Source organism: Typopeltis vanoorti, chromosome 4 (assembly GCF_054136105.1).
Source record: "Typopeltis vanoorti isolate ZY-2024b chromosome 4, IOZ_Tvanoo_1.0, whole genome shotgun sequence".
NCBI classification, from domain to species: Eukaryota; Metazoa; Arthropoda; class Arachnida; order Uropygi; family Thelyphonidae; genus Typopeltis; species Typopeltis vanoorti.
The window spans coordinates 79,952,261-79,978,773 of record NC_143552.1 but is presented as its reverse complement, the minus strand read 5'-3'; the positions used below and the strand labels follow the sequence as shown (position 1 = coordinate 79,978,773).

The 26,513-nt window shown below is 35.1% G+C and overlaps 1 protein-coding gene across 1 annotated transcript in view; it reads right to left on the bottom strand.

Annotated features, from left to right (window-relative positions):
• LOC150107438 (aquaporin-like) overlaps positions 1-26,513 on the bottom strand; it is a 153,613-nt gene that overhangs the window by 47,824 nt on the left and 79,276 nt on the right. Inside the window, exons 2-3 of the mRNA XM_090391296.1 lie at positions 16,975-17,179; positions 1,396-1,476 (exon numbers count right to left, since the gene is read on the bottom strand). Of these exons, the coding sequence (XP_090247422.1) occupies positions 1,396-1,476; positions 16,975-17,179 (286 nt within the window). The remainder of the gene's footprint in view (positions 1-1,395; positions 1,477-16,974; positions 17,180-26,513) is intronic.

Here is a 26,513-nt window from a genome sequence, read left to right as displayed (position 1 = left end):
CTTTCAGAAATCCATTGAATCAGCACTTTATGACATCACATTGAAGTCTTCAGCTTCATATTGGTTATGTCCAGTCTTTTGTCCCCCCTCTAGCTGATCTTACTTTTTTTGTTGTTGTTCGACCAAGCTCGATACAGTCCATCACTGATATGAAGGTGGTATATAACACTCGGACTCCGACAAGCTCCTGTAAGAAATATAGATAGCCTTTCTTACATACGAAACATGCCTCACCCTTACTTGCATGACCTAGTTTTCTTTTGCAACAGTGGCTACCACTTATCTTTCTAGGTTGCTTTTTTACTTTCGAAGTCTTGTGAAACTGTTTCTCAAATGTTTGCTAGGCATATCATGGAAAGTATGAGGAGTTATAATGTTCTGTTTGATTTTATCTTTTGTGTTTTTATAAAGGAGTAAGGTTCTATAGTAGCATGATTAAATAATTGACTAAAATACCTTAAGAAAAAATTTTCCAAACAGTGGAAAATTGAAAAATGAAACAAATTGGATTTACCTTTCAATACTTCCAGGATTCTGCAACAATTACAATTCGACCTGTGTATTGATTCCCGGATGCATTTAATGTTCAGTTGATGATTGTAATTCAAGTGAGATCACGCGAAAGCGAGTCTGATCATCTTTCGTTTAACCAGCGAAGACTTAACAAGCTGTTAATTAAATTCCTATGACATTTAAGATGTAACAACATTCTAATGTCGAAATCATTCCCACTGTCTTGATAGCTAGTTCTCATTTGTACTTACTTTAGAAAGGATTTCTGATTTAGGATAACCATAGGCTATTCAGAAATCTATGCTGCAACGGGATATTTGCAGGAGATGAAATCAATGTGTTGTTAAGTAAGCTAGCAAGACCATCTGCCATTTGATGGATGCGTTTTCAATGTCTGGACGACGTCACTGCTAAGTAGCCAACCATTGCTTAACTCAACAAACATCTCGGCTTCACAAATATTGTGTCTCTTCATACTTTAACACCTTAAAGTTTCCCCGTGCTTCCTATAACAGTTGCATCTCTAAGACATGATAAAGGATTTCGCGCATGGGCAAATAATTTTCCCCGCATCTGCAAGAATGTCAGATTTTGGCAGAATGTCGGATTGATTTTGATAAAACTAAAATAATCAATTTTATTAAAATAAATTTTAGTTTGTCGAATCTTCATTTATAAAAGTATACAATAAAGTCTTTACTAAACTTGAAGACATTTTATCTCAATATAGGGTGGATTTCCTATTGGAAAATCTGTGCATAAAGATTGAATTCATTTTCATTGCTTACAAACCAGATGGTGCGCTCAAGAAATGAGTCCGGTTAATGTCCTTGAGAAAATATGCCTCCCGTACAGAGAAAGATTAAAATATGAAATACTTACCCAGTGGTAGGTCCATTTATTCATTACGAAGGCTGGTCCAAGGGAACGTGCAGGATTCATAGAAGCACCACTTGCTGGTAGCTGTAACAAACAATACACGTGTATAGATATGTTGATTTTCGTAGAAGGAAAAAAAACAAACAAACATTTAACTGAATGTAGTTGTTGGATAAAATACCGAGTATATAAAAGAGATTGGAATCGATAATCACATGCATATATATATATTAAAATGTTCTTTATATAAATCTGTATTTTTTCGAAATAAAGAATTATTAAATCATTCTTTATTCCAGATTTCTTTTTCCATAGTACACTAGAGATCGCAACTGCACCGCTGTAGGTATATTACACCAAGAGGGAGAGCTAAGACCTCGTTATTCTGTTCGCTATGCATTCAATGCTCTGTATCGAACAAGAAAAAGCACTTCTAGTTCCATCTTATTTGAGACTATTGTCAAAATGGTAATCTCGGATCTTCAACTATGACTTTTTCATGATACCCTGTTCATGTTGGATGGCATGAATGGAGCATTGTTAAGAGCAGGTTGTAACTCACATCACATCATGGCTATAAAGACGGAATGTATACCGACAGCTGCGCCACCTGATGTTGGATTTTTTCTGCTTTCAAACAAGCAACAGCAAAACCTTTTGTCGCTTTATTAAAATTATATCCTCATCCAAATTCCTTTTCGTGTTAAGCTCAAATGGCGTGTCACATCAATGTTGTTGATGTTGTTTATGATAGGGGGTGGTTAGGGCACTGTCTGTTAATTGAGTGTGTTATTTTGGCAGGTTTGTCTGTTTGAAGGGATGAAAAACCCTACTTTACGGGTAAAAATCGTTCCAACTTCGTATGAGACGGGCTAACTCAACCTTCAGCTGAAAAGTCTTGATAAAGGTTCCCTTCTTAGATAGGATGATGATGATGACGAAAAAAAAATAAATAGGGATAGGGGCAATTAAATAACATTAAACTATGGAAAATGGTTGTATGTGGTCAAAGAAGACTATAAGATTGAAAAAGAGAAAGAGAGAGGAGAGAAGGAAAAAAAAACCTGGACGTAATATCCTGGTGGTCTGGAAGGTATAAGCAAAGGTAGCTCTACAGCTGGCTTGCCGGGTTGCTGCTTGCAAGAGTAATCCTGTTAAATGTAGCAGCTGGCCTTAATGTAAATTATATGGCAAATTTAAACGCATTAACACCAGATGGCCTTAATGCTATTTCGGTAGCAGGTTGTTAAAACCACACGGGCTTTCTCTGTTCTCTGCGTCGTTTTTTTTTTTTCCAAGTCTCGCAAGGAATGATGGTGTTTGCGAAGGAAGTACGAAGGTTACCTTTTTGGCTTTTAACTTTGTTTAAGATAGCTTTCGAGTTACTACAACAGCAGGAGTGCTGCACAATTCTCTTTTACTTGCGTTTAATAGATAATTTTCTGATGTCGTCAATTCTTAGATTTAATGATAGCAGAGAGAGAGAGAGAGAGAGAGAGAGAGAGAGAGAGTCCGCGACGTCACATATGGTGTTTTGTGTTAAATGAAGAAGAAAAAAAATTTTTTTTTGTTGGATGAAAGGAAGTTTTATCATTATTCTATTTTTTTTTGTTTTGTGTGTGTGTGTGGGGGGGGTAAAGTAGTGAACCTCATTCAACTAAACCCTTTGTGTGCCCGAAGATGTCTCAATGAGAACTTTGTGGTCAAGTGTCCTTAATACGCAGATAAAGTACATGTTGAAATACGTGCCACATTTTCGAAATATTCCATTGACATTTCCTAAACTTAAGACAAAAAGAGAAAACATGAAGATTCATAAGTAAATTTTCTTGGCTCAAAACATCTAGGCGATGCGAAGTATTATACTGATACTTTAAATAAAAATAAATAAATAAATAAAGGAAGGAAGGAACGAAAAAAAAAAAAAGAAAAGTTGTAAAATGAATACTAGACATACTTCCGAAACTGCGTTCTTAGTTTTACACATTTCCCGTCTCTTATTGGATTCCATATGCTCACTGTCGTGCCTCATGGGGTTTTCGGAGTAAGTCTCTGCTAGAAGAAGAATTGGTAGAGTCGCAGCTGTCCTCCTTTTCCACACAGAATTAGTAAGACAATCACAAAAACTCATGCCGGAAGTCGAACCCACAGCCTGTTGGTTGGAGAGAGAGCTCTCCACTCAGCCAACCAGATCGTCTCCATGTGTGCTAGCCGTGGATAAATAGAGAATGTGACCTGCAGTAATATGGGGGATTGCAATTGTCACAAATAATGATAAATGAAGAATTTTTTTACCTTGCCAATGCTTTGGTGTGTTAACAAATAGTTTTGAGGATTTTTTCCATACTGTGGAAAAAGAAGCCATTCTTTTTGGTTAAGAAGTGGAGTCAGCAAGTACCGCACTAGCATGGAAGAAGGAAAAAGTCTTTTTTATTATTATTATTTATCTTAAATAAATAATGCTCCGAGGAAACAACTCCATATTAATTTTATATTGACAAGAAATACATGCTATGTTAGGGATAAATGCAAATCTCCTGTTATTTTTCTACCAGTCCACTTTATTTTTCCTGTTCATCTTTTGCATATATTTTTGAATTTTTTTGTATTATTCTTAGAAATTTTCTTCCTTTTTTTTTCTTTTTATTCCATGGACTTCCTAATCGGTTTTCTTCTGTGTGTGTGGGGGGGGGGGAGGGGTGTTAAAAATAAAGGTACTGGAGTATCTACGTACATTCACTTATATAACAAACATTAAGTTTAAAACTAAACACGTATTCATATGAATTGAAGCATCAAACAGCAGTCAAAGTTAGGAAAAATTTTAGTAAGCGTGCAAAGCTGATTTTGAACGCCTTCGCAACAATAACAGACGTGTAGTTTGTGCAGGCTCAGAAAGATTAGCTGTCGCGTAGTCATTCAAATACGCTTACCACGAAAGTAACTATTTTCCCTATTTATGATAATTATGATGAGCGTTGTCAAGGTTTTAAAATTTCAGGATCTATTAACAAATTTAAATTTAAAATTTTTGTCAGCTATACATCCTTGAACTGTATATACATACAAGTTGTTACATACGAGTTGCCTAATTGTCTTAACATGGCTTTGTAGTATGACCATGCTGTTTTGATTTAATGGAGAAGGTAAGGTCAGTTGGATCAATTTCTTCCTTGAGAATAAAATTAAACACTCACTTGTTTGTGATTTCCATATTTGAAGGCCAGAAGTGGTTTGCAAAGTTCCATGTTGAGTCTCTACAGTAGAGTTTCCCAGATTATCTAATCTGTAGAGTTGCAAAACAGACAAAGTCGGCCATTAGAACACACGCATTTACAGATATAACAGGTTAACCTCGTAGCTTTAATTGGCCGTTATCCCGAACTACCACATTTCACGCTACTGAACATCTATTGCAACCTTTTTGGGGGTGGAATTTATTAAAAAAAAGGGTTAGGCATTGGACCAAATAATATTATGTTTGTTACCGAAAAACGCACTTACTAGTTTTCTAGTTGGGTATTTTTAGACTGTCTGAAGTCCTATACTACTCAGCTAGAGATGAAAAAAGATAAAAAAATTGGTCCCTTTATTCCTGGGTGTTACAGTTCATCGTGAAAGTAAAAGTATTGGCATCTTGGGAAGTAAATAAAATAAAATAAAAAACACAAATGTTGTTCTTTTGGACCACTAATATTTATGGACAATTTGCTGGTGAGCATCAGGACATGTCTCGTTTGATAGAAGCATCAAAGAACGAAGACGAAATTTGGTGCCAAGTATGATTTCTTTTTATTCTTTCTTTCCATAAATGAAACAAATTGCTCTCTCTCTCTCTCTCTCTCTCTCTCTCTCTCTCTCTCTCTCTCTCTCTCGTCTCTCTCTCTCTCTCTCTCTCCTCGTGTATATAGTATGCTCCTGGTGTGTGTGTGTGTGTGTGTGTGTGTGTGTGTGTGTGTGTGTGTGTGTGTGTGTGTGTGTGTGTGTGTAACTTGGTTTCATTTATTTTTAAATAATAAATCAAAATACTTTATTTTATCCAAGGAGTTCTTTTTTCACTTTTTTTAATATATAAACTTTGCAAAGTTCTCTTGCAGAGACGCCTGTCACATATTTGCCTGCAGTTGGTGATAAGTTTCGGTGCTGTGGCGAAACCTGTCAGCTTATTGCGTAGTTTATTTTAGGTTGACTTCTTGGATCTTTCCCGATACCTCTCCGGCAGACAGGACAGCAAGAGTTGGTTCACTTGTTTGACAAATCGGCTGTACGGGATGTTGAGAGTTTGATAGAAGTGTGTTGCGTAAAAATAAATAAATAAATAAATATTACATAATATGTTTGTTCATTTCACAAAATAATGAAATAAGAATAAATCACGATACCATTAAAAAGTGACAGAATTCAAAACTCGTTCTGAAATTGATTGTTTTTTGCCTTCTCACGAGAACAGCTTCATACTTTGTATGGAGCTGTTCTCGTGAGAAGGATATTTGTGTGTGTGTGTGTGTGTGTGTGTGTGTGTGTGTGTGTGTGTGTGTGTGTGTGTGTGTGTGTGTGTGTGTGTGTGTGTGTGTGTGTGTGTGTGTGTGTGTGTGTGTGTGTGTGTGAGAGAGAGAGAGAGAGAGAGAGAGAGAGAAAGAGCAGAATAAATATCCATATTTTGAAGCTAAGTAAATGCAATCAATCTTAAGTAGGAACTTGCGTCACCTTTGCCACGATTTACTTCCGTAAGCACCGCTTTGGAGCAAAGACAATTCATGATAAACAAATATCAATTTATATCTTCATGGAAATGATTTCCAGAATAATTTAAAGTGAGTTGTAAAACATTCAACGTGTAAGATGAAGTTATACACGTATAACTGTATCTTACACTTCACCTAAAGAATTTACTAATATTCCCTGTCTTATTAAAATTCATGGGACATGCACTCATAAAAATATGAAACATTTTTATTGACAGAAATTAATTATGTGTTGTTCCATTTTAAACCTAATAGCAGCCCTTCTACTAATTTCTAGTAGAAAGTTGATCATACTATCTCAGTTTCTTCTTTAAACTGTTACAACATTTCATTGATGAAGAGGATATTTCGACTGTGTCCTAATTCTGCATTCTAGTTCATCATACAGACATCATATCAGGTTGGACTTTGTACTACCCTCCGCCCAAACCACATCAAACCAATGCATGTACAATAATTGCTTTGTGATATGGAGTGTTATCAAGTTGGGAGGTGGCTGGATAGTTTCCTCGTCTCAAGGAGACGAGGAAACTATCTTTTGTAAAATGAATATAAAGAACCAAAATTCAAGTACTTTAATCTTTTACAATATTTATAATGTAATTAAGAATTGAGTCATTGTCTCTGCTTATTTTAAGAAATGCTAGAATTCCCAATTAACGTGGATATCTTAATTATAAAATCCAGAAGCATTACACTCTTGGACTGTTGTATCACCATTTATGATAATTGTTCGCTCCATAAGACCAATTTCTATTGCTGCACAGCCCAGAATTTGTGTGCCTTTGCTAATGCCGTTCAACCCTGTGTATTTGTTGTCAGCAAACGCTTATTGGACTGGATGCTCTTCCATGAAAATTCGTGACATGTAACTCTCTGTGGGATTGCTTGTGAGTGCTCGCACTCCAAGCGATGATTTTCTAGGGTCTGGCTCAATGTTGGCTTCTCCTTGTTTAGCACTCTGCCAATAGACGTTGGATTGCCTAATTGCTGCTCAGATCCACTTGTATATTCCTCATGTAACATCCGATGATAATCTCCTCTGCAATGCAGTTAAATTCATTTTCTATGCTCATCGTTCGCATATAAGCTGGAAATAACTTTTCTTGGCTTTAATGGCCACAGAATTTGCAGGTATAGTTGCATCTACAATATTTTTCTGCAGTTCCATAAATATGAGGATGTTTCCTCATCCTCATATTCTCTGCAAAACAAAAAGTTGAGTTTTATGTCTAATCTACACGACACTCGTCGAACAAATGTCTCCAATAGATGCTGCAAGTTATATGACTGAAGTTATTTTAACATTACTTTAGCCGCCCATCCCATCCCTTCCAGTAGTTTAGTTTAGAAACTGTTGTAAGCGAGGAAAAATTTAACTCCTGGAGTGAGATTATTGCTTAAAGTGAAAAGGAAAAGATACAGAGGGAATAGGTCATACTGGTCAGTGGGACTTGGGTCAATGGTCAGCCGAAATGGTTGTAAAAAAAAACGTTTGATTTACTCGGTTTTGAGTTAGATATTTGTAACGAGATCAGTACCAAATTTTAAGCGACACACACACAAAGAGCAGGGGTAGGCAACTTGCGGCTCTTTAACGTTTAGCTTACATGTATGATGCATGCCATAAACACTTCTCAGTTTAGTTTACTTACGCACGAGCAGATCCCCACGTCCTGCAAAGTGTCGAAAGTTAATCGTTGCAGCGGTGGAAAGTATCAAATTAGTTAAAACGGGAACAAAATAGTATAGTGAATTCATATTATAAATCGCTTGACTTTCGAGATGATCGCCTGATGTTGAGACACTCACTCAAGAGGTTCAGCAGCATATAATTTATTTGAATTACATATTTCCTATGTTGGAAAGCTTTGTTGCGAGCGCCCTCTGTTGGAGAAATTCAGCATATAACTTATTTGAATTACACATTTCCTATGTTGGAAAGATTTGTTGCGAACGCCCTCTATTAGAGAAATTATTCAATAAAATCATATGGGTGTCGCCGTTTCTTCGAGAGTTCTTGTTTTCATTAATATTATTAAGAATTTTTGTGTTAGAAATACGCAAAGAGATTCACTGCAACAAAGTTCTGAAAATTGTATTATTAATAAAATAAATAAATTATTTATTCATAAATCTCATTAAATATTTTAAATAACTGATATGATTAAGTGAAGGATGATAATCTTCAAACGATACTATAAATTAATTTCTAATTTGATTCTTAGCGAGAATATTTGCGACTAAAAAAAAAAAAAACATGAATTGGTGAAATAATTATATTCGATGTCCTATAGATTTATTTTTACATAATAAAAAGTAATATAACTCATATTTAAAGGAAAAGAATTTGTAAATTGTAATATTAAACAGGATTCGAACCCTTAATCGTTTTATGAAACTTTAATCCAATTCTCTAGAGATAAAAGGATGAAGCACCGCCTCTTAGGAATACGATCCAAACTTTTGATTCACAACAGTACTTTCCTTACTCAACGTGGCCTAAAATGTTTAGTTATTATCTAAGTTCAGAGCAAACCCTGATCTCTTCTTAAAATATATTGCGAAAGCTATTTGAAAAATTTAGGTAAGTAACCTGTGCCGTTGCCACGGCAACGCACCATTGTTAGTTTCTGCACAGACAGTAGATCTCTCTCTCTCTCTCTCTCTCTCTCTCTCTCTCTCTCTCTCTCTCTCTCTCTCTCTCTCTCTCTCTTCCGAGGACCTTATATTCAGATAATAAGCTATGGCAATTGGGCTCTGCAAAGAAGAGTGAGGAAGGTTAGGACCATAAATCTGTTGAGAGAATGGGCTCTTTTGATACCACTCTGATTTATGGGGGAACTCCAAAAGGTGCCACCTACTCCTAAGGGCATTTTACATCTTCACTTCGATGACATTAACAACCCGATGAAGTTGGGGAACGTTTTTTTTTCTTTTCTTTGGTCCTCTTTCCCGTGATACGAAGGTGATTAATTGCAGTTTAGCTATTCTCTATCAGTGCTTTTTACCTCATTGTCATCCCGAACATATGGGTTGTCGGCTGCGTGTTTCGGAAGATCGTGGTGATGGGCTGTACTGAACCTATTAATGGCTACAGTGACAAAAACATCCGTTTCCGCAAGAACGTCAGAATAAGTCGTTTCCTTCTTTTAGTTACTAGAGGGAGTGGTAGTTACCATAAATTTTTACATGTTCTTATTGACTAGCAATACAACAAGTGAAGCCTCGTTTTATGTACTTGGTTAAAAGGACGATAAATTAATGTGTAAAAGCTGCCCTGTTTTATTTTTTGACATATTTCTGAATTTTTTCGCAGTGCACCAATTACAATAGTTTAGACAGTTTTTCCCCCCCGAGCACAAGTCAAGTTATATTTTCGCTTTGTTTATCTTCATACCGTTCCTTTTCACAGCTGCATCCGATACTCAGTTCGCTAACTCTAAATGAGGTTTGCTAGTCACACAATTTTAAACCGCTAGAATCCAATTATATCTTATCAACGGATTTCATTAGGCCATGCCAGTAACCTAATTAGATTTACCTCTGATAATATGCCAGAATGTCCACATGAAGAGGGTCTTTGGGGGGTAACATTGGATAACTGAAATTTAACTATCGACTTGTACAAAAAATGTCGCTTTATTGAGAACAGTTTAGTCATCGCATGACCTCTGTTAACTTTTTGTGTGGGAGAGAGAGGAAAATAACTTTATATTGGCAATCTGATAACAGTTATTGACGAAAATGGCAATCCAGCTCACATGGTGGTTTAAACTTAACACACACACACACACACACAGAGAGAGAGAGAGAGAGAGAGAGAGAGAGAGAGAGAGAGAGAGAAGGGACAAGGACATATCGAAGCAGATGTTCTAAACAAATGAACTAATTAATTCTAATTGTTAGGTGTATGTGTCGCTGCGTGTGTGCAATGATGGATTATATCAATGACGCGTGCACTCATGATCCTGTGCGTAACACAGGACAGCAACAGTAATCAAGTAGTATGATCATACTAATTGGAACACTAACCAAACAAACAAAAGAGTAAGTAAAACTTTACTCGCTGTATAAAAAGCAATTGAACTTGATGCTAATTTGGAGCTTTAAGTTGCCCTAGTCCTAAATGTATTTCAAATATGTAAATGAAATCTGCTACTTTCTTTGCTTTGTAGCTTTCCAAAATATCTCCAAGCTACTTTAGTATTTAAGAAAACTTACCAATCTTGTCAAGCAGGTCCTAAGCTTAGTTGAGAAAGGAGAGGGGAGTTTTGCTGCAACTTGAGTGGAGATGAAAAGTCCAACTGAGAAAATGGGGAACTACGACGATTCAAATCTCTGAAGAGATTTCAAAATTCCAGAGATTTCGCAAAAGGATGGGAAAGTTAAAGTTATTCAGCAGGGTACCATGAACAAAATGGAGAAAAGATCAGAAACATACGGAAGTATAACCGGGGGAAAAAAACTTCTGTTTAGGAGTGCCCCCTGTAGGGGCACTCCTAAACAGAAGCAGGCAAAATAGCCGTAAACATAATCGATTTAAGAGGAGTAACATGGGAGTTTCCCAGAAATAATATTCATACTGTAAAGAAATTCTTACAGATAATGAAAAAAGAAATAGTTCTAAGCCTTTTTGCATTGCTAATATTCTGATTATTACTGTTTATAAAGAAATACATCGTTACATTGGAATATAACTTGGAGAAAATGAAAAAACCGTAATAGACGATATGATAGTCAAGAATGAAGCTACTCGTATAAAGTATAAGAGATGCTGGATTAGGAGAGGATCAAAACTTATTAGTGACCAGTGTCAGCTTACATCGAGATGGCAATAAAAGAAAAGAAGAATAAGATAACAACAACAGAGGAAACCATACGGAAAGACTTAGTCTGCAAACTAAAAGTCAAGCGAAAACTAATAAATATTCCAGGAAAGAATAGCACAAAAGATTGAGACAGGAAGATAAGAACTACACAAATGACTTCGGAGAAAGCTGGAAGAAGTTCAATACCATTATCCTGTTTGTGTAAGTCGAAGGGGGATCAAAAGACGAAACAGATACTCAGATAGAAAGAAGTGGAAACAAAAAAAATGTGATAAAATACTTAACAGCAAAACAAAAGAAAGACTATTAGTCTTTATAAACTGCGTAATGAAAAATGCAATCTTAAGACCTAAACTAAAATCGTGTAAGAATTTATGAAGAAGAGAGATAAAGATAATCAGAAACTATTTTATAAAATACTGAAGAATAGAGAAAAGAAGAAAGGAAAGGGATTGAAAAACCTCTGATTAGACAAGAAGATATGAACAAGTGAAAAGAATACCGTTCAGAATTATAAGGGCAATCAAAATCAAGAAAAACAAAAGAATATTAAAGAAAAACATAGAATGTTACGGAGAAAAAGTAATCACAGAAGAGAAAACGGGTATTCAAAAGAGGAAAACTGGATAAGTATCAAGAAAGAACTAAAAGAATAATTAAATTTAAAAAAAAAACGCAGATGGAATTGGATACGTACTGAGAATGGGCAGCAAAGAGATTCCTGGAATGGCTTTCATGTGGATCCCAGAAGGAAAACGAAAAAGGGGAAGGACTAAATTAACTTGGCAGAGAGTGACAGAAAAGGAAGGAAGAATGGTTAGTTGGAACAGCTGAAGAAAGGCTAAATTGATGGCACGAGACAAGAGGTATCTGACCGAAGAGAATAAGTAAGTAAGAGAATAAGTAAGTATCAAGAAAGGACAGCGTAGCACACCTGAAATGGTAAAGTGCTTGGGCAGTGCTGGCATATATTTCCATTAAGCGTGCTAAGACTTGCTTGGCATTAAAAGATCCTTACTATATAAAAAGAGATAATAGGTTATGTAAAATCTATCAAATATCAAATCAGAAAAAGCCACATACCAGGGGAAAAAAAATCCTAGTGTGTGTGTGAAACTATTGCCTGCTTACTGGAGGCCTGAAGTGGCTTGAAAAATTCCTTGTTTGGTCTCTAGAACAGAAATTCCGGGTTATTTAATAAAAATAATAAACTTTAGCCTATCTACGGTACTAATACATTAATACCGTGGATGGGCTAAGGTTGTATACATTTACAACCTTTAAGAGTCACATAAATATATGACAACGAAGCTACTTTAGATTGTAAAAAGCATTGAACAGAATACTGTGGAGTGAAGTATCAAAAGAATGAATGAAAATTGAAAAATAAAATTGATTCAAGAGATTCAAAGCCTTTACCAGACTGTATAACTTTGTAAGGAATATGGTAAATGCAAATCGGAGGAATTTGTAACAACATCGGATGTAAGACAAAATGCACTCTCAGCCTATATTGTTTGCCATATTGATGAGCGATATTATCAAGACTTGTAGAGTAAAATTATTTCAGATGCATAACTACCTAAGAAATCTGTGGAATTCTCAGAGTTACCTTTTGCTAATAATGTGCTACCTCTGGTAAAATCAAAACGAGGCCTTCAGTGTAATTCAAAATATTTAGAACGAAGAAATGCCAACAAAAAGGAATATGAAATTTAGCCTAAACAAAAACAAAGAGTGTGACTACAGCTCGACAGGAAAAGACCCACACAATTAAACCAATTGATAGCTAATACACTCGACTATCTAATCTGTTTGGGGTTGATTAGAAATTTTAATACTTCATTGTGAATTTCACAATGAAATTTTAAGAGAAAGAATGACAAAATTTGGACCGGATTTCTCGTTAAGTCCTAATGGAGCTTACATCCAGACAAAAATAAAGTAAGTAATGTGCATGGCTTGCATTAAAACAGCAGCACTGCAGATTCCCCGATGGAAAATAAATGTTTTATTGGTATAAATGCAATAAACTTTGCCTGGACCTGCGGATGTTTTTGACTGGTACTGCATATGCGCAAGTGAAGCACCAGATCGCACAGAGCAGAATTTCTTTTTCTTTTATTTATAGTCAATGTCTCCTTAGTTCTGTCTGCCGCCTCCTTAGCACCCGAAATGAACTACATCTACGATAATTTCGTTATTTTATTGACGGAGTCTTACCTTCGATATTGCGCTGATTTGAAAAAAAAAAAATTATTGCTTTGCTTTAATCTTAGGAAACTGCAATTTGAATTCGTTTTCCTACAAAGTTCTTTTATTGGAGAAACAGTAGGTGAGATTTCAATTGTGTGGATTTCAATGTGCTGTGTAAGTTCAATTTATGCTCGTTCAATTTATTAGTACCTTTTACGGTTATTTTTAATTATTAGGCTGATTAATTAAGAGAAATATATAAAAGATAAAAGCCTACTGCATCAGATTCTTCTTTGTGCGGCAGTAGTGGAACACATAACTGATGCCGATGATTTTTCTTCTCCTTGGAATGCAATTTCCTCGAACTGCTGATAGTCATACGTTTATCTGGACACTTGGGACTGCAGATGTTACCCATTGTATCGCTCCATTTCGTGAATCACTATCATTAAATCTCTATTGGAACATTCATCACACGAATCCCTACTTTTTCCCCACTGGTCAATTATGTTATTGGAATAAACTTTTTTTTCCCCATTATTTAGTTATCTAAAAGATGATTGGTTTTAGTTCCTCTGAAGGTTCTTTAGACTACGTGGTTAGGCGACAGGTTCTGTCTTCTTCACTTGTGAACTGCTGGATAAAAGAAAAGCAACATGTGAGCAGCACAAGTTAATGTTGTCCACCTAAGCCTTTTCTCATTATTTTCATCCTAAGGCTTTCCTCATTTTTTCTTTACTTTTTGTCATTCCTATTTTTTATATTTTCTCTAGCCATTTTCAGCTTGTTAGTCCCTCTGTGGCGAATATATTTATATCCTTTAAGAAACTCAGGTTTTGAATTCTGTAATCCAAAAAAAAATCGACCGTAGAACACGATGCTAATGTAACAATCCTAGTTAGAAACACTAGATGGCAGTAGTTATCAGCAGTATCCCTCTTGTCTAGTTTGCTGGAAGAAATACACTCAACTCCCAGAGTTTCTTGGAGACCATAGATGGAGACCATTTACCTATAAATCGAATATAACTGAAGTTAATTTTGGAAAAATCGTGTGACTTTTTTCTTTAAATTAATAGTCCCAGGGCTATACTATAGATTGACTATCTTTAATAAGCTTCATTTCAATTGATTTTCTAAGTATTTTCTCATTTTGGTCGTTTTCCAAATATTCATATTTAACTTTCTCTCCTGTTCAATAGGAGCAAAATAAATATTCATTCAGAGTAATAAAAAAATCTATTAAAAAAAAGAATAATTTAGATTTCTCCGCACTACATTTTGTGTTATTTCCACCTTTTATCTGCACGCCTGATTTCATATCAGTCGTGCTTTTTTTTTTTATCATTTCCTTTTGAAGATATTTCCACTATAACTTGGCCATCGAATCATTCTTGCAGATTACAATAAACCTGACTGGCCTCAAAAGAACTATTGTGAAATAAAATAAAAAAAATAATAATAACAAAGAAATTCTAAAGTTAATGAAAAAATAAAATTAAAAAAATCAGACGTCTGGTAAAATCAGTCCTGAGAATAAAAACATTTAAGATATTTTGCCAAGTCATTTTGATTTTTGGTAGTTTTCATTCGTTTTAGAAAATTTTTAACAAATTTAATTTTGCACAATTTGTTTTTTGATTGGCACAACATTATTTAACCGCTGGAAGTCGCTAGTGCATCACTCAAGAGGCAATCATTTTTGCGTGTGTGTGTCGTTTGCTAATCGAAAGTAGAATTAATTAAAATAGATATAAAAGGTACGTGAACAACGTAAATTTGTAATTTAAAGACTAATTAAACATATTAACTTTAAAAAAACATGCAATTCAGTTGAATAATAATTGAAATCGAATAAATTCGAGATAAAATATTGTGCTGATGATTTATATTGTAAAAGCTAACAGCACGATTGCTAGCATGTTTACGATTAGTTTTCCTTTCCAAATAACATAATTAAAATATTAAACAAGATGTTATTTTTGCTTCAGAAATATAATACGTTAATGTTTAAGTGTATTTATTCAATTATTAACGTTATTTATAAATTAAAAAAGGGAACGAATGGACGGATGAATCTTTTAGTTTCCTGCAAATTGCAGCCGTGCACCCAAATTAACCACGTGACTATCTTCTTATTATCTTGAATAACAGTTAGCGAAGAGAACTTCTAGACGAGTAAATGTTACCGCATCACGAATGCGGCTGGCTTTATAACAACGGTCATTCCGTAAACCTACTGGGTCCGCCAGTAATGGTCTGTTCTACACGCTGATTACTCGCGTCATCTAAATGGGAGAAGCAGATAAAGCTAATTAACCTATAATCCGGGCATCACCGTACTTGGCAACACGGCTTAGAAACAAAGACCGAGAAAACCGTAACTTATTATACAAAGTAAATCAAATTACGATTAGGACTGATGACAGTTTGACTTTGTATCCATGGAGAAGAAATATCTAATTCTCTAGAATATTCCCCAGTTCACAATTTTGTAAGCGGAACGAAATAATAGTATAAAATACCTAACGATATTTATTAAGAGTTTAGAACTCGGTAAGCATTATCTTTTCTCTTTACTTCGTTCTATCAATAAAATGTCTAAAACTATATTTTTGTTTATTTACTGACAGCAATTAAGATTAGCAATTAATGTTAAAACAGCAGCATGCACGAAACAACAAGCAAGACCACACTTATAATACAGGACCGATCCTCAGCTACTTCACTCACTTCACCAATCCCTGTTTAACTTTAGACTCGTTTGAATTATTTACGGATTTTAACGACTTTTCTTTCTTCCATGTCGGTTCTCTTTTTTGTTTTTCAGTCATATCTTCCGTCCGTTTATGTAATTTCATGTTGTTGTTGTTGATCCCGATCGATATTCACGATAACGTCGTTGTTGCTCTCGATTTAATAACTTATTGCTGTCACTGGAGTCTATGAACTCAGCCATTGCCAATGTTTGCTTGTCAAGGTTGAAGCGTTAGCTGACCAATAAAAAGAGATTAACTGAGTGTGTTATCTGGCTGGTTTGTCTGTTTTGTGGGATGAAAAACTTGGTTGATATTCGATGATATCTGAGTTGGAAGGTTTCCTCCTGGAAACCTTCCAACTCAAATATCATCGAATATATATTGAACATATTCAAGTGAAACTGACTCTATCTGAAGTTTTTTTTCATTAGCATTAGTGCCAGAGTGGTTGGAAAACATGAACTTTGGAACAGCATTCTGACTACTCAAAAAATAAATATTAATTAAAAGAAAAAGAAAAAACATTCAAAACACATCGGCTGGCGATGAAGAAATGTTTGTTTGGGGGTCACATGGTTCAATACTTGGCGACTAAACTACATGCTGTTCACTTGAAAGGTGATAGAGGAAACAATATATACCAAATAGTATTATGAAAATGCGATGAGCACACAAAAATTGATACCCCACCCTCTTCCCCAAAATACTCTTCACATAAAAGAGAAGGCCAACTTAAAACACCTAAAAATTACTGATTTAAATTTTAATGGCATCTAACAGTAACATTTCAAACTTTTCAGGTATACAGATTTTGTAATAATAAAGGCACAGAAGCAATACCCTTTAGATAAACGAATGTGGAAAATAATTTACTCGCCTCAAATCTTATAATCCAAAATTCTACATACTACTGAAGTTCTTCGAAAATAAAGTATTCGGTTAAATTTTGAAATTTTAACAGGACGTTCCAAGCTTCATTATCTGCTATATGTGTTGCCCATCCGGAAATTTGTATGCAAATTTCATTTACAATTTTGGTACCATCACTTACCCCCGTTAGTGTACAGGCCAAATAAGCGATTCCTACTGCTAGGGCATCACTACCCAGAGACTTCCGATTTGGGTCTGTTGTAGCATACATGGTGAAGACAACAATAAAGGTCAGCACAAACTCCACCCCAAAAGCTTGCCATGGACCTAGAGAGTCGTTGACAAGGGTGCTTCCTAAAGTGTCCTGATGTCCTGGGATTGTAACACTGTTAAGACGAAAAAAGAAAAAAAAAATATTTTAATCATTTTATATCAACAAAACATAATAAAATAAAATGATAAAATATTTGACTATATATCGAGAGAAGTATTATATATATATATACTACGTCAGAGACAGAGGTCGCATTGTTTCCATGGCAACAGTAGGTTTTTTCCTTGCGTGTAGTAAGTGGAATGATGGAATAGTTGTTTATTCAAGAACGAAATATGCGTGTCATCAATTCGCACTTTTCTTTTTAAGTTTGAAATAAATGATATTTTAGCGCGCGCACACTAATTACGTAAATCTATATTAAAAATAATAAGAAGAAATTGCAAACCGATGTTTTCTAAGCACGTTTTCGTTTCTAGATTAAAGTGTCACTTCTCAATCGCTTCTAAGAAATGTGTAAAGAAAAAAGAAAACGAAGAAATAACATTGGTGACCTCTTTCTCTGGAATAACGTGTTCTCGTTCCTCATGTTATCGATCTTAAATTGAGAGGAATCGCATCAGATTTTCTTCTGTTCTTGGCATGATATCGATTGATATAACATATTCTTGTACGTGCCAGAAAAAAAGAAAAGAACTATTCTTAAAGTCATCTTGTAGTGGAAAAGAATTGAAAGAAACGATACCTGGACTTTAATGGCATCAGACGTGTGTGCACCTTCAACATAAGAAATATTCAGAGATTTAAGTTGTAAAGTTGAGCTAGTTGAATAAGGAAAAGTCAGTAAAGATGTCGAATGTGATGGAAAAGAGAAAATTTTACTTGGATGCGATAATAAAACAGGATGGATCTTTCTTAATGCATTAGGAATTGACTTTTATGAATTTTGATCTCTACCACACGAGCGTCTGTGGTTTATGTGAACTTTTTTACTTCTTTTTGAAGCAAACTTTATTTGTGTCCTATATCGCCCAAATTAAACTCTGACAACCATGTAGGACCACGAGGCAAACTTTTAATGTTAAAATCTAAACTAGCCATTGTATTTAAGACTCATCTTCAGAGAGGAATGGACGATCTGGTTTTTATAAGAATCATCCATAATTTTCTGATCCAACAACCGTTTGTGTATCTGATTGCTGCACCCGGTATATCAGGAAGAGTCCATTGACTGCAGTGGTCGATGAAGAAGTTATTTAAACAGAATCGAATGATAAAATTACCATGTCAAATAATTCATTTATTTTCTGTAAAAAAAAAGTCAACTTTTTAAGATACACTTAAGGATCCAAAACGTTTAAAAGTCAACTGAATTTTACAGAAGTGTTATTAATCCCCAGCCAATAGTAATCTATAATCAGATGGATTGAAAATTTGCATCCCCTTTTAAGATGCTGAGAATATGGAGAATATTTCCGATAGTAATATCTTTTCTTGTTTGCAAATGTCATCTTCTGAATAATGAGTGTGCCTTGCTTCCTATTCCGATCCCACCCTACTGCTTCGTCGTTTCTATTCTTGGATAACTTTCGTGCATTGGCAGAACTGCTATCCCACATCAATATTCAGTGCGAGGATATGTAAACAGAGTTTAAGGCTTTCATAGATAGCGCTTTGGATTTTCGAGTTTCATACGACATTAATTTCATTTGGTATGTCTATCTTAGAGTTGAGTAAGGAACGCTCACACGAGTCTAATTACTAATTTTAAATGTGCGTGTCTTAAGGTAATCTCTCTCTCTCTCTCTCTCTCTCTCTCTCTCTCTCTCTCTCTCTCTCTCTCTCTTTGAAGTTTTAGTAATGAATTCTTTCCATCATTTCCTGTTTCATGACGCGTTTCCAAACTATGATCAGACTATTACAGCAAAGGATTAACCTTTCCGAGTAGAAATGTAGAAAAGAGCTTTCTTTCAGTTTTTAGTTCCTTTCTGCTGTCTATACTCCCTAAAATAGCTGCGTATATTATAATTCTCTCTATATATTTAAATAAATGATTACGTTTAAATCGAAATATAGTGATCTGGCAATGACTTCGACAAGATCTTTCTGTTTTTTAAAACTTTTCGTCCATATATGCCACTCATGTCCCATTTCGACGATTTTACTTGTTGTGAATCTCTCTCTCTCTCTCTCTCTCTCTCTCTCTCTCTCTCTCTCTCTCTCTCTCTCCCCCTAAGGACATGTATCATGTATATGGATATGTGTGATCAAAAGGCTGGTTTACTTTTTTTGCGGGCTTCTGGACGGGGGGGGGGGGGGGAAACCGTCATCTGCTTACGAGACGGTTAATTCATCTTCAGTTAAAAAAACTCCTATAAAGGTTCATCGCTTCATAGATTGGATGATTACATTCACTCGACTGAGCTAATAAACACACACACAAAATGCCTCTATTTTAATCCATACTAAATCTAAGTCATGATACTTGTAAATTAGTAAGCTTGTATATTATTATATACCCAGAACACATTTAAAGCTTTCATTGAAGTATACCATAGACAAAGAAATTAATAGGTGAAGCTATGCATATAAACCAGTCTAAAGTATATTTTCACAGTTCAAGGAGAACGTGTTAGTTCGCTTTTCAGATTGCACTATTAGTGAACAACAAATTATCAATGCTGTCTCCTGGAATAAAACTACCAGTGGCGCAAACTGGAATCCCATTGGGTTGAAGAACTAACTCAATTAAGAAATTTTATGCATCACAGATACAAATTCTGACATCTTTATTTTTCTCCTTCCTGGCGTTCTACTAGCATATGATGATCAAGTCAAAGAAGCAGTGGGGGGGGGGGGGGGGTACCGGAATAAGTGAAAATGGTGACATTCAGAAAGCATTGGATCTAATTAACAAGTGTTTGGAAAAGCAAGGAGGACGTTGAAAAATAAGACTCAAATTTCGTATATTCTGCTTTTCTAGATTTAATAAAATCAAATTGACTTTACCTTTTATGACAAGTACCATCAATAATGGAGTTCCCATTGCCTAACGCAGTGGTTCCCAAACTTTTTCGATTCTCGGCGCCCTTGCTGAATCCAGGTTTGCCAAGGCGCTCTATGTCAAATTCTAACAAGTACACTTTGCGAAATAGCGAATATATATTTTTAATTAAAGGGGTAGGTAAAAATAAATAAAACACTTATTTAAGATCACAAAAAAAGTAATTGAAAAAATTCAACTAATTATCATTAGTGAGATGGATGAGGCTGATGATCACCGCACATTTTCTCAAATCTTGGAATCAAACTGGACACAGCTACCCTCATTTCTTTCTCCACATTGATTTTCGCGCGATACTTAGTTTTTATTACAGCAAACGCCGAAAATCCAGCTTCGCACAAATAAGAAGTCGCAAATGGAATTAAAATTCTCTCAGCTTTTTCACTGAGAAGGGGATATTCATCTTTTACTTATATCCAAATTTCAGTTAATTCCATGCTGCTAAATTTTGTTTTCAACGTATTGTCGCAAAACAACTCAATAAAATGCTCTTTTTCTGCAGCAGTAAATTCAGATGGAGCACTGACATTAAATGGACCTTGAATCCATGCAAATTTATTGATATTATCATTTTGAAAATATTTCTCCAACCAGGTGATAAGCTGTGATAAGTGCTCTTCAAAAATGGATTTCATACCTCGAGAGAAGTCAACTCCATTAGAGGTCAAAAACTGTGGCAACAAGGGGAAACATTCTTTGCCTCTGTCTTCATTCGTTTTTCTTATCCATAGTTTTATTTTTTTATATAAAAGCTGAAATTTTCTCAATCGACTTTATAAGGTGCATGTTGCATCCCTGCAGGGAGAGATTCAGAGCATTCATCTTTTCAAAAATATCACATAAGTATGTTAGTTTTACCAAAAAATCTTCATTCACAAAATTTTCGGTATACTTGTGGTCTTCCTCTTCAAGAAAAATATAAATTTCCTGTCGCAGTTCAAACGTACGAGACAAAACATTTCCACGAGAGAGTCATCGCGAAGTGCGGTAGTATAACAAAGACGTGTGCTCGGATCCCATATCCTCACATAGTTTTTTGAAAAACCTTGCCTTCAAACGGCCGAGTTTTTATAAAGTTTACCACATTCACTACATATTCTAAGACCTGGTTCAATGTAGGACTCAGATATTTTGACGCGAGTGCTTCCCTATGAATAACGCAATGGGTCCACAGTGCATCAGGGGTTTTGCTTCGAATAAGTGCCTGCAATCCTCCATAACAGCCGAACATAGAACCAGCACCATCAGTACAGACACCAACGTACTTAGTCCACTTCAAATTATTTTCGGATATAAAAGTGTCAAGGATCTCGAGCAAGTCTTGAGCCTTAGCACCAGCAGTGATACTTTTGTAAAAGTATCACTGCTGGTGCAATGTTATTACCATCTATAAGCCGTACATAGCAAATCAAGTGAGCATCATTATTATTATCTGTGGCCTCATCCAGCTGCAATCCAAATCCCTCATCCAAATTCCTCCCCTTTTATTTTTTTCAATAAATTGATCATTGAGGTCCTCCGCTATGTGCTGTATTCTGCGACTGATGGTGTTATTGGACAAAGGCACTTTTGAAAGCAGCTTCCCAGCAGACTCACTAATCGCAATGTTCGCCATATCTACAGCAGTCGGTAGAATGATTTCTTCTGCGATGGTATGAGGCTTCTTATATTTTGCGATTCTACGTGCCACCTTGTAAGATGCTAGCAAAGCATTGCTTAGTATTGACGCCTGCTTATAAAAACTACCTTTTTGTTGATTTAACTCTTTTAACTTTCTGGTAAACTAGTCACGAGATGTACTAATCATATGCTGGGATGATTGGTTTCTAAATGGCGTTTCAACTTACTTGGTAACATGAACTCTGGTGCCAAAACTGTCATACACAGTACACACTACGGCCTCCCTTCACCGTTGACTTCTGTCCAAATAACTGTCATTATATTTTCGATGCCACTATTTGACGGTGTGCCCTCTTTATTTTCTCTCTCACAACGCTTATTACTGTTTAGTAAAAATCGATCCATTTTTAAAAATACATACCAGAAGAAATACTTCAAAAACTTCACTTGACTAAATCACAACAATATTCAGTTGATACAATCTCCGAAATTCAACACTAAGACTGCGCGAAAACGACAGCTATTTATATACGAACACAAAGTACCGAGAAAGTTCGAGAAACTACTAAAACAATCGAGAAACTTAATTATTGTAGAGCGCCATCTAGTAACCATTCGTAGAAGCTTCTGCAAACAGTTATTACTAAGTGAGTTACTGGTTTGCACCCGGTCCGCTAGATGTCGCGTCCTATCACATTGAATTGAAATTGGAAATAAAATTATGAAAATTTTATAATCGTGGCGGCCCTGTAAGGAAGCCGCGGCGCACACTTTGGGAACCACTAGCCTAATGCATGCTACTGCTAGGCAATAAACCAAGTGTTTCGATCAAGTACACAACCATCTGGTTATTATCCAGAATGAGTTCATTTCGTAGAAGTAAATAGGGAAAGTTCAGAAGGAAAATAAGGTTTTAAAAAAACATGGTAAAATAGTTAAATCAGGTCCGCTTCAGAACTTGGTTATTAAGAACAATTTGACTTGTGTCATCGCTTCCCAATAAGAATTGTTTACAAAGCAAGATGGCAGAAAACGAAAGATTCTCAAATCTCCGGTATGTGCACAAAGACATAGAGATAACTAATCAACTATTAGAAGGAAAACTGTGGTCAGAAAAAAAAAATACACAAAAAGTTTTTAATAAAATATCAGTACTTTGTTCTCCCTAAGGGGGGAAAAAAAAGCTGCTATATTATTTATTCTTGTATTTACTCAGCACATGTGACCGTGGGAGGTATGTGTATTTACGCTTAACAGATTTCGCCAAAGGGTAATAATGAGAACTACATACAAAGCGCCACCTAGTGAGACGTTTTCAAAAATATGACGTTATGTGTAAATTCTTTCGTTGGTTAAAACTGAACTACTTTTATTTTTCCGCAAAATATCCATATTCGTAATCCACCTTGATATGGGAACGAGTTACTTTGTTTTCGAAATTTTGAATAATTCATAATATAAATCTTAAAATAACGAAGTCATACTACATTCAAAACATAACATTTGCGAATCTTGTAACTTGTGCGAGAGAGTAGGAAAGAAAAAAACAACAACAACAAAAAATTGCTGTATTATTTATGATTTGTATTTACTCAGCACACGTGACCGTGGGAGGTTTTTAGTACTTCCATAAACTGAATGGCCCTCCATTTCAGTACGGTTCCCATTAATACTACGTTCAATGCATATGTAATCACAATTCTCCCTGTTCAGAATGGCCGAAACACGAGACAGAGAGATGGAGGCAATGAAGAAAATCTAAGCAAACTTTTCCTTGGAAGGAAAAAGCGAACTAAAACTGTAGGCTGATGAAAAATTAGCTGGCCTTTTGCTACCTCACCGAAGTCGGGTAACTAGAACAATATAGAGTTTGTTGATCATTAGGTAGTTAAGAATAATTAGCATTATATTTACTACATAATGAAATTCACTGCAATCCCACAGTACACCCAGTTTAGCATACGTCAGTTAGTGTCTGGAAGAGCATTTGGTTATTTCTCTCTCTCTCTCTCTCTCTCTCTGTCTGTTTCCTTCGCAATATCTCGCTTTGGGTTATCATTATGTCAGCTTTTTTTCATATTTTTCTGAGAAACAATACATTTATCTCCACTAAAATATAAACCGAAAACTAAAAACACATCATTAATATGGCAATCTTTTTCTTAATAGCTTACGCACGTGACTTTTATCTTAATTTCAGTTTTCTCTCTCTGTGTTCAAACGTCGTTTTTAACATTAAACCTAAACTGGTAAAAATTTCATCAGCGATTAGTAAAAAAAAAAAAAAAAAAAAAACATCGATTCATTGAAAACACATCTTAATAGAATATCATCCAAGGAATCTATTTTATTTTTAAATTTTAAATTTTAAATAAAATTTTAAACAAACTTTTTAATGAATTATAAACTGAATTTCTCACAACTCAGTAAAATTTAATGATACCAAGCTATCGGTCATGAAATTTTTATCATGACTATCAAAATCTATATAATGTAGTTTTAAAATCTACTTCAAGGTTTGTTACATTCTAATTCAAATCTACTTAAAGGTTTATTTTATTTTCAAGGTAAATTTTCTCAATACGAATTTATTACATTCGCATTTCTAAATGTCATAGACCTTAAGAAAATGCGCAGATGACAGTGGGGTCGTTATTCTAAATGAAGCTTTTTTCTGAGATATCATTCTGAGATTTCTAGGATACAACTTATGTTGAATTTTAATAAACATTCTTGAATTGAAAAAAAAAAAAAATCAGAATCTGCACCCTTAAACAGCTTTACGTATATTATACATTGCACCTGTCACACTGATGCAGTAGCGATAATTTGGACAGAAGGACAGATTCCAATTATCCTCCTGTAAAATGGGAGAAAAAATAGCTTAGTAGGCAAAGCAAATTATACAGATAGGAGAGCATATAAATGTAATAAAAATTATAAGGCAGGTTAATCACCTTATCATAGCTTTCCTTAGGATTATCTAAATTCATTGACCTCACTCAAGAGATGGGCATCGTATGTAAAGGAAGGTGGTGTGGTGCCCAGTGACACAACTGTTAACGGATGTGGTGTGGATTTTTTTGAATATATATATAATGTAAATATAATGGTTATTTATTTTCTTATTTCATTGCTTTAAATTATTTTAAACTATCTTACTTGCCTTAAAGTACCCTTTTTTAATTAAAATAATAACAAACACCACATACTGATAAACACTAACGATGTAAATCGAGATTTTTAAAATTTATTCATTTCCCTAAAATGAATTTAAATATATTAATTAGCCTACGAAATGCTGTTAGCCTATAGATAATTCGGAAACCTTCCCCTTAGACCAAACATTTGAAGCCATTTTAGATCTCCAATTAGGAGATTTGAAGAAGTTAGTTACGATGATGTAAAGGCGTTTAAACTTGTTCGGAGTTTAAACTTGAACTCACAATAGAAAATAGATAACATAATTAATCTTCGATTATAATTACTTTAAAAAAGTGTAGTTTTAAGTTAATGGTAACAAAAAGAGTTCATTCATATTGAACTTAAACTTCCACTCTTTTTGTTATCCTCAATACTTTATAATGAAGGGTTACATTCACCGCCATTAGTCTATCTTTTGGCATTGCTAAACATGCAATGATAGCTGAAAAAGCCACAATGGTTGTTCTTTAAATACTTTAATATCGAATTCCAATTTTGTAACATTGCAAACTAAAGACTTCCGTTATCCTTCATCTTCAAGTAGGCAAGGCCACAGAGTTTTTTACTGATTTTAAGGGAAAAGTGGCTTATACGGCATACTCATCTTGAGTAATAGGAGTGTAACGAAGTCTGACACTGTTACCCAGAATCAGTACACATGACTCACACTTGTGATTTATGTTGGCGAGGGGGAGGCGTTTCAAACTAAGAAAGATTGTCCGTTCACCGTATCGAACAATAGGGTTTTAAGCCGGAGGTGCGTTTTTATTTGACATGTTCGTGGGAGATATGGGAGAACTGCCAACAGACTCAACTATATTTATCGATAGAATACGGGAAAAAGTGCTTTTTAGTTCCATTCGCTGGTCATTATCCTCTGCTTTCTTCCATTGCCCTTTTCAATCAGAACCTAATGGTCTTCGAAGCTTTAAGTAAGGAAGAGAAATTGTAAGCGAGTCTTCGATAAATCGAAAGAAGAAAAGGAAATGGAACAAGAATCATAAGCAACCCTCCAGAAGTAGAAATTGCTGTAAAATTGTTTCGGAGAAAGGAAGTTTTTTTTTTTAATATATAAATTCGACCATTTTAACTAATGAACAAAATTGAAATAACAAGCCCTTTATCTCCATGGGAACTCTGGAAATCGATTTCTAAAGATAGGCATAATTCATTCCAGCACTGCGCCTGTTTTTTTTAATCTTGACAATCCCCCCCCCTCTCTCTCTCTCTCTCTCTCTCTCTCTCACACACACACACACACACACACACACACACACACACACACACACACACAGTCTTGAAGATTAGAGGAAATTGCTCATTTCCTCTGCTAACCTTCCATCAAGTTGGTTGACAAGCATCTCCTTAAACCCTGAAGGCTTTGCTGGATCCAACCCGAAACCGTCCTCTTACTCAGTATATAACGTCATAGAAAGAGATCTTTAGATCTTCATTACAAATCTTCGGCAATCGAAACTGTCATGTTGTTTCCAGACATCGAAAACATATCTCGAATATGAGGATAAGTTCCGCAAGTTAGTCCAAATAAGTCCGAAAA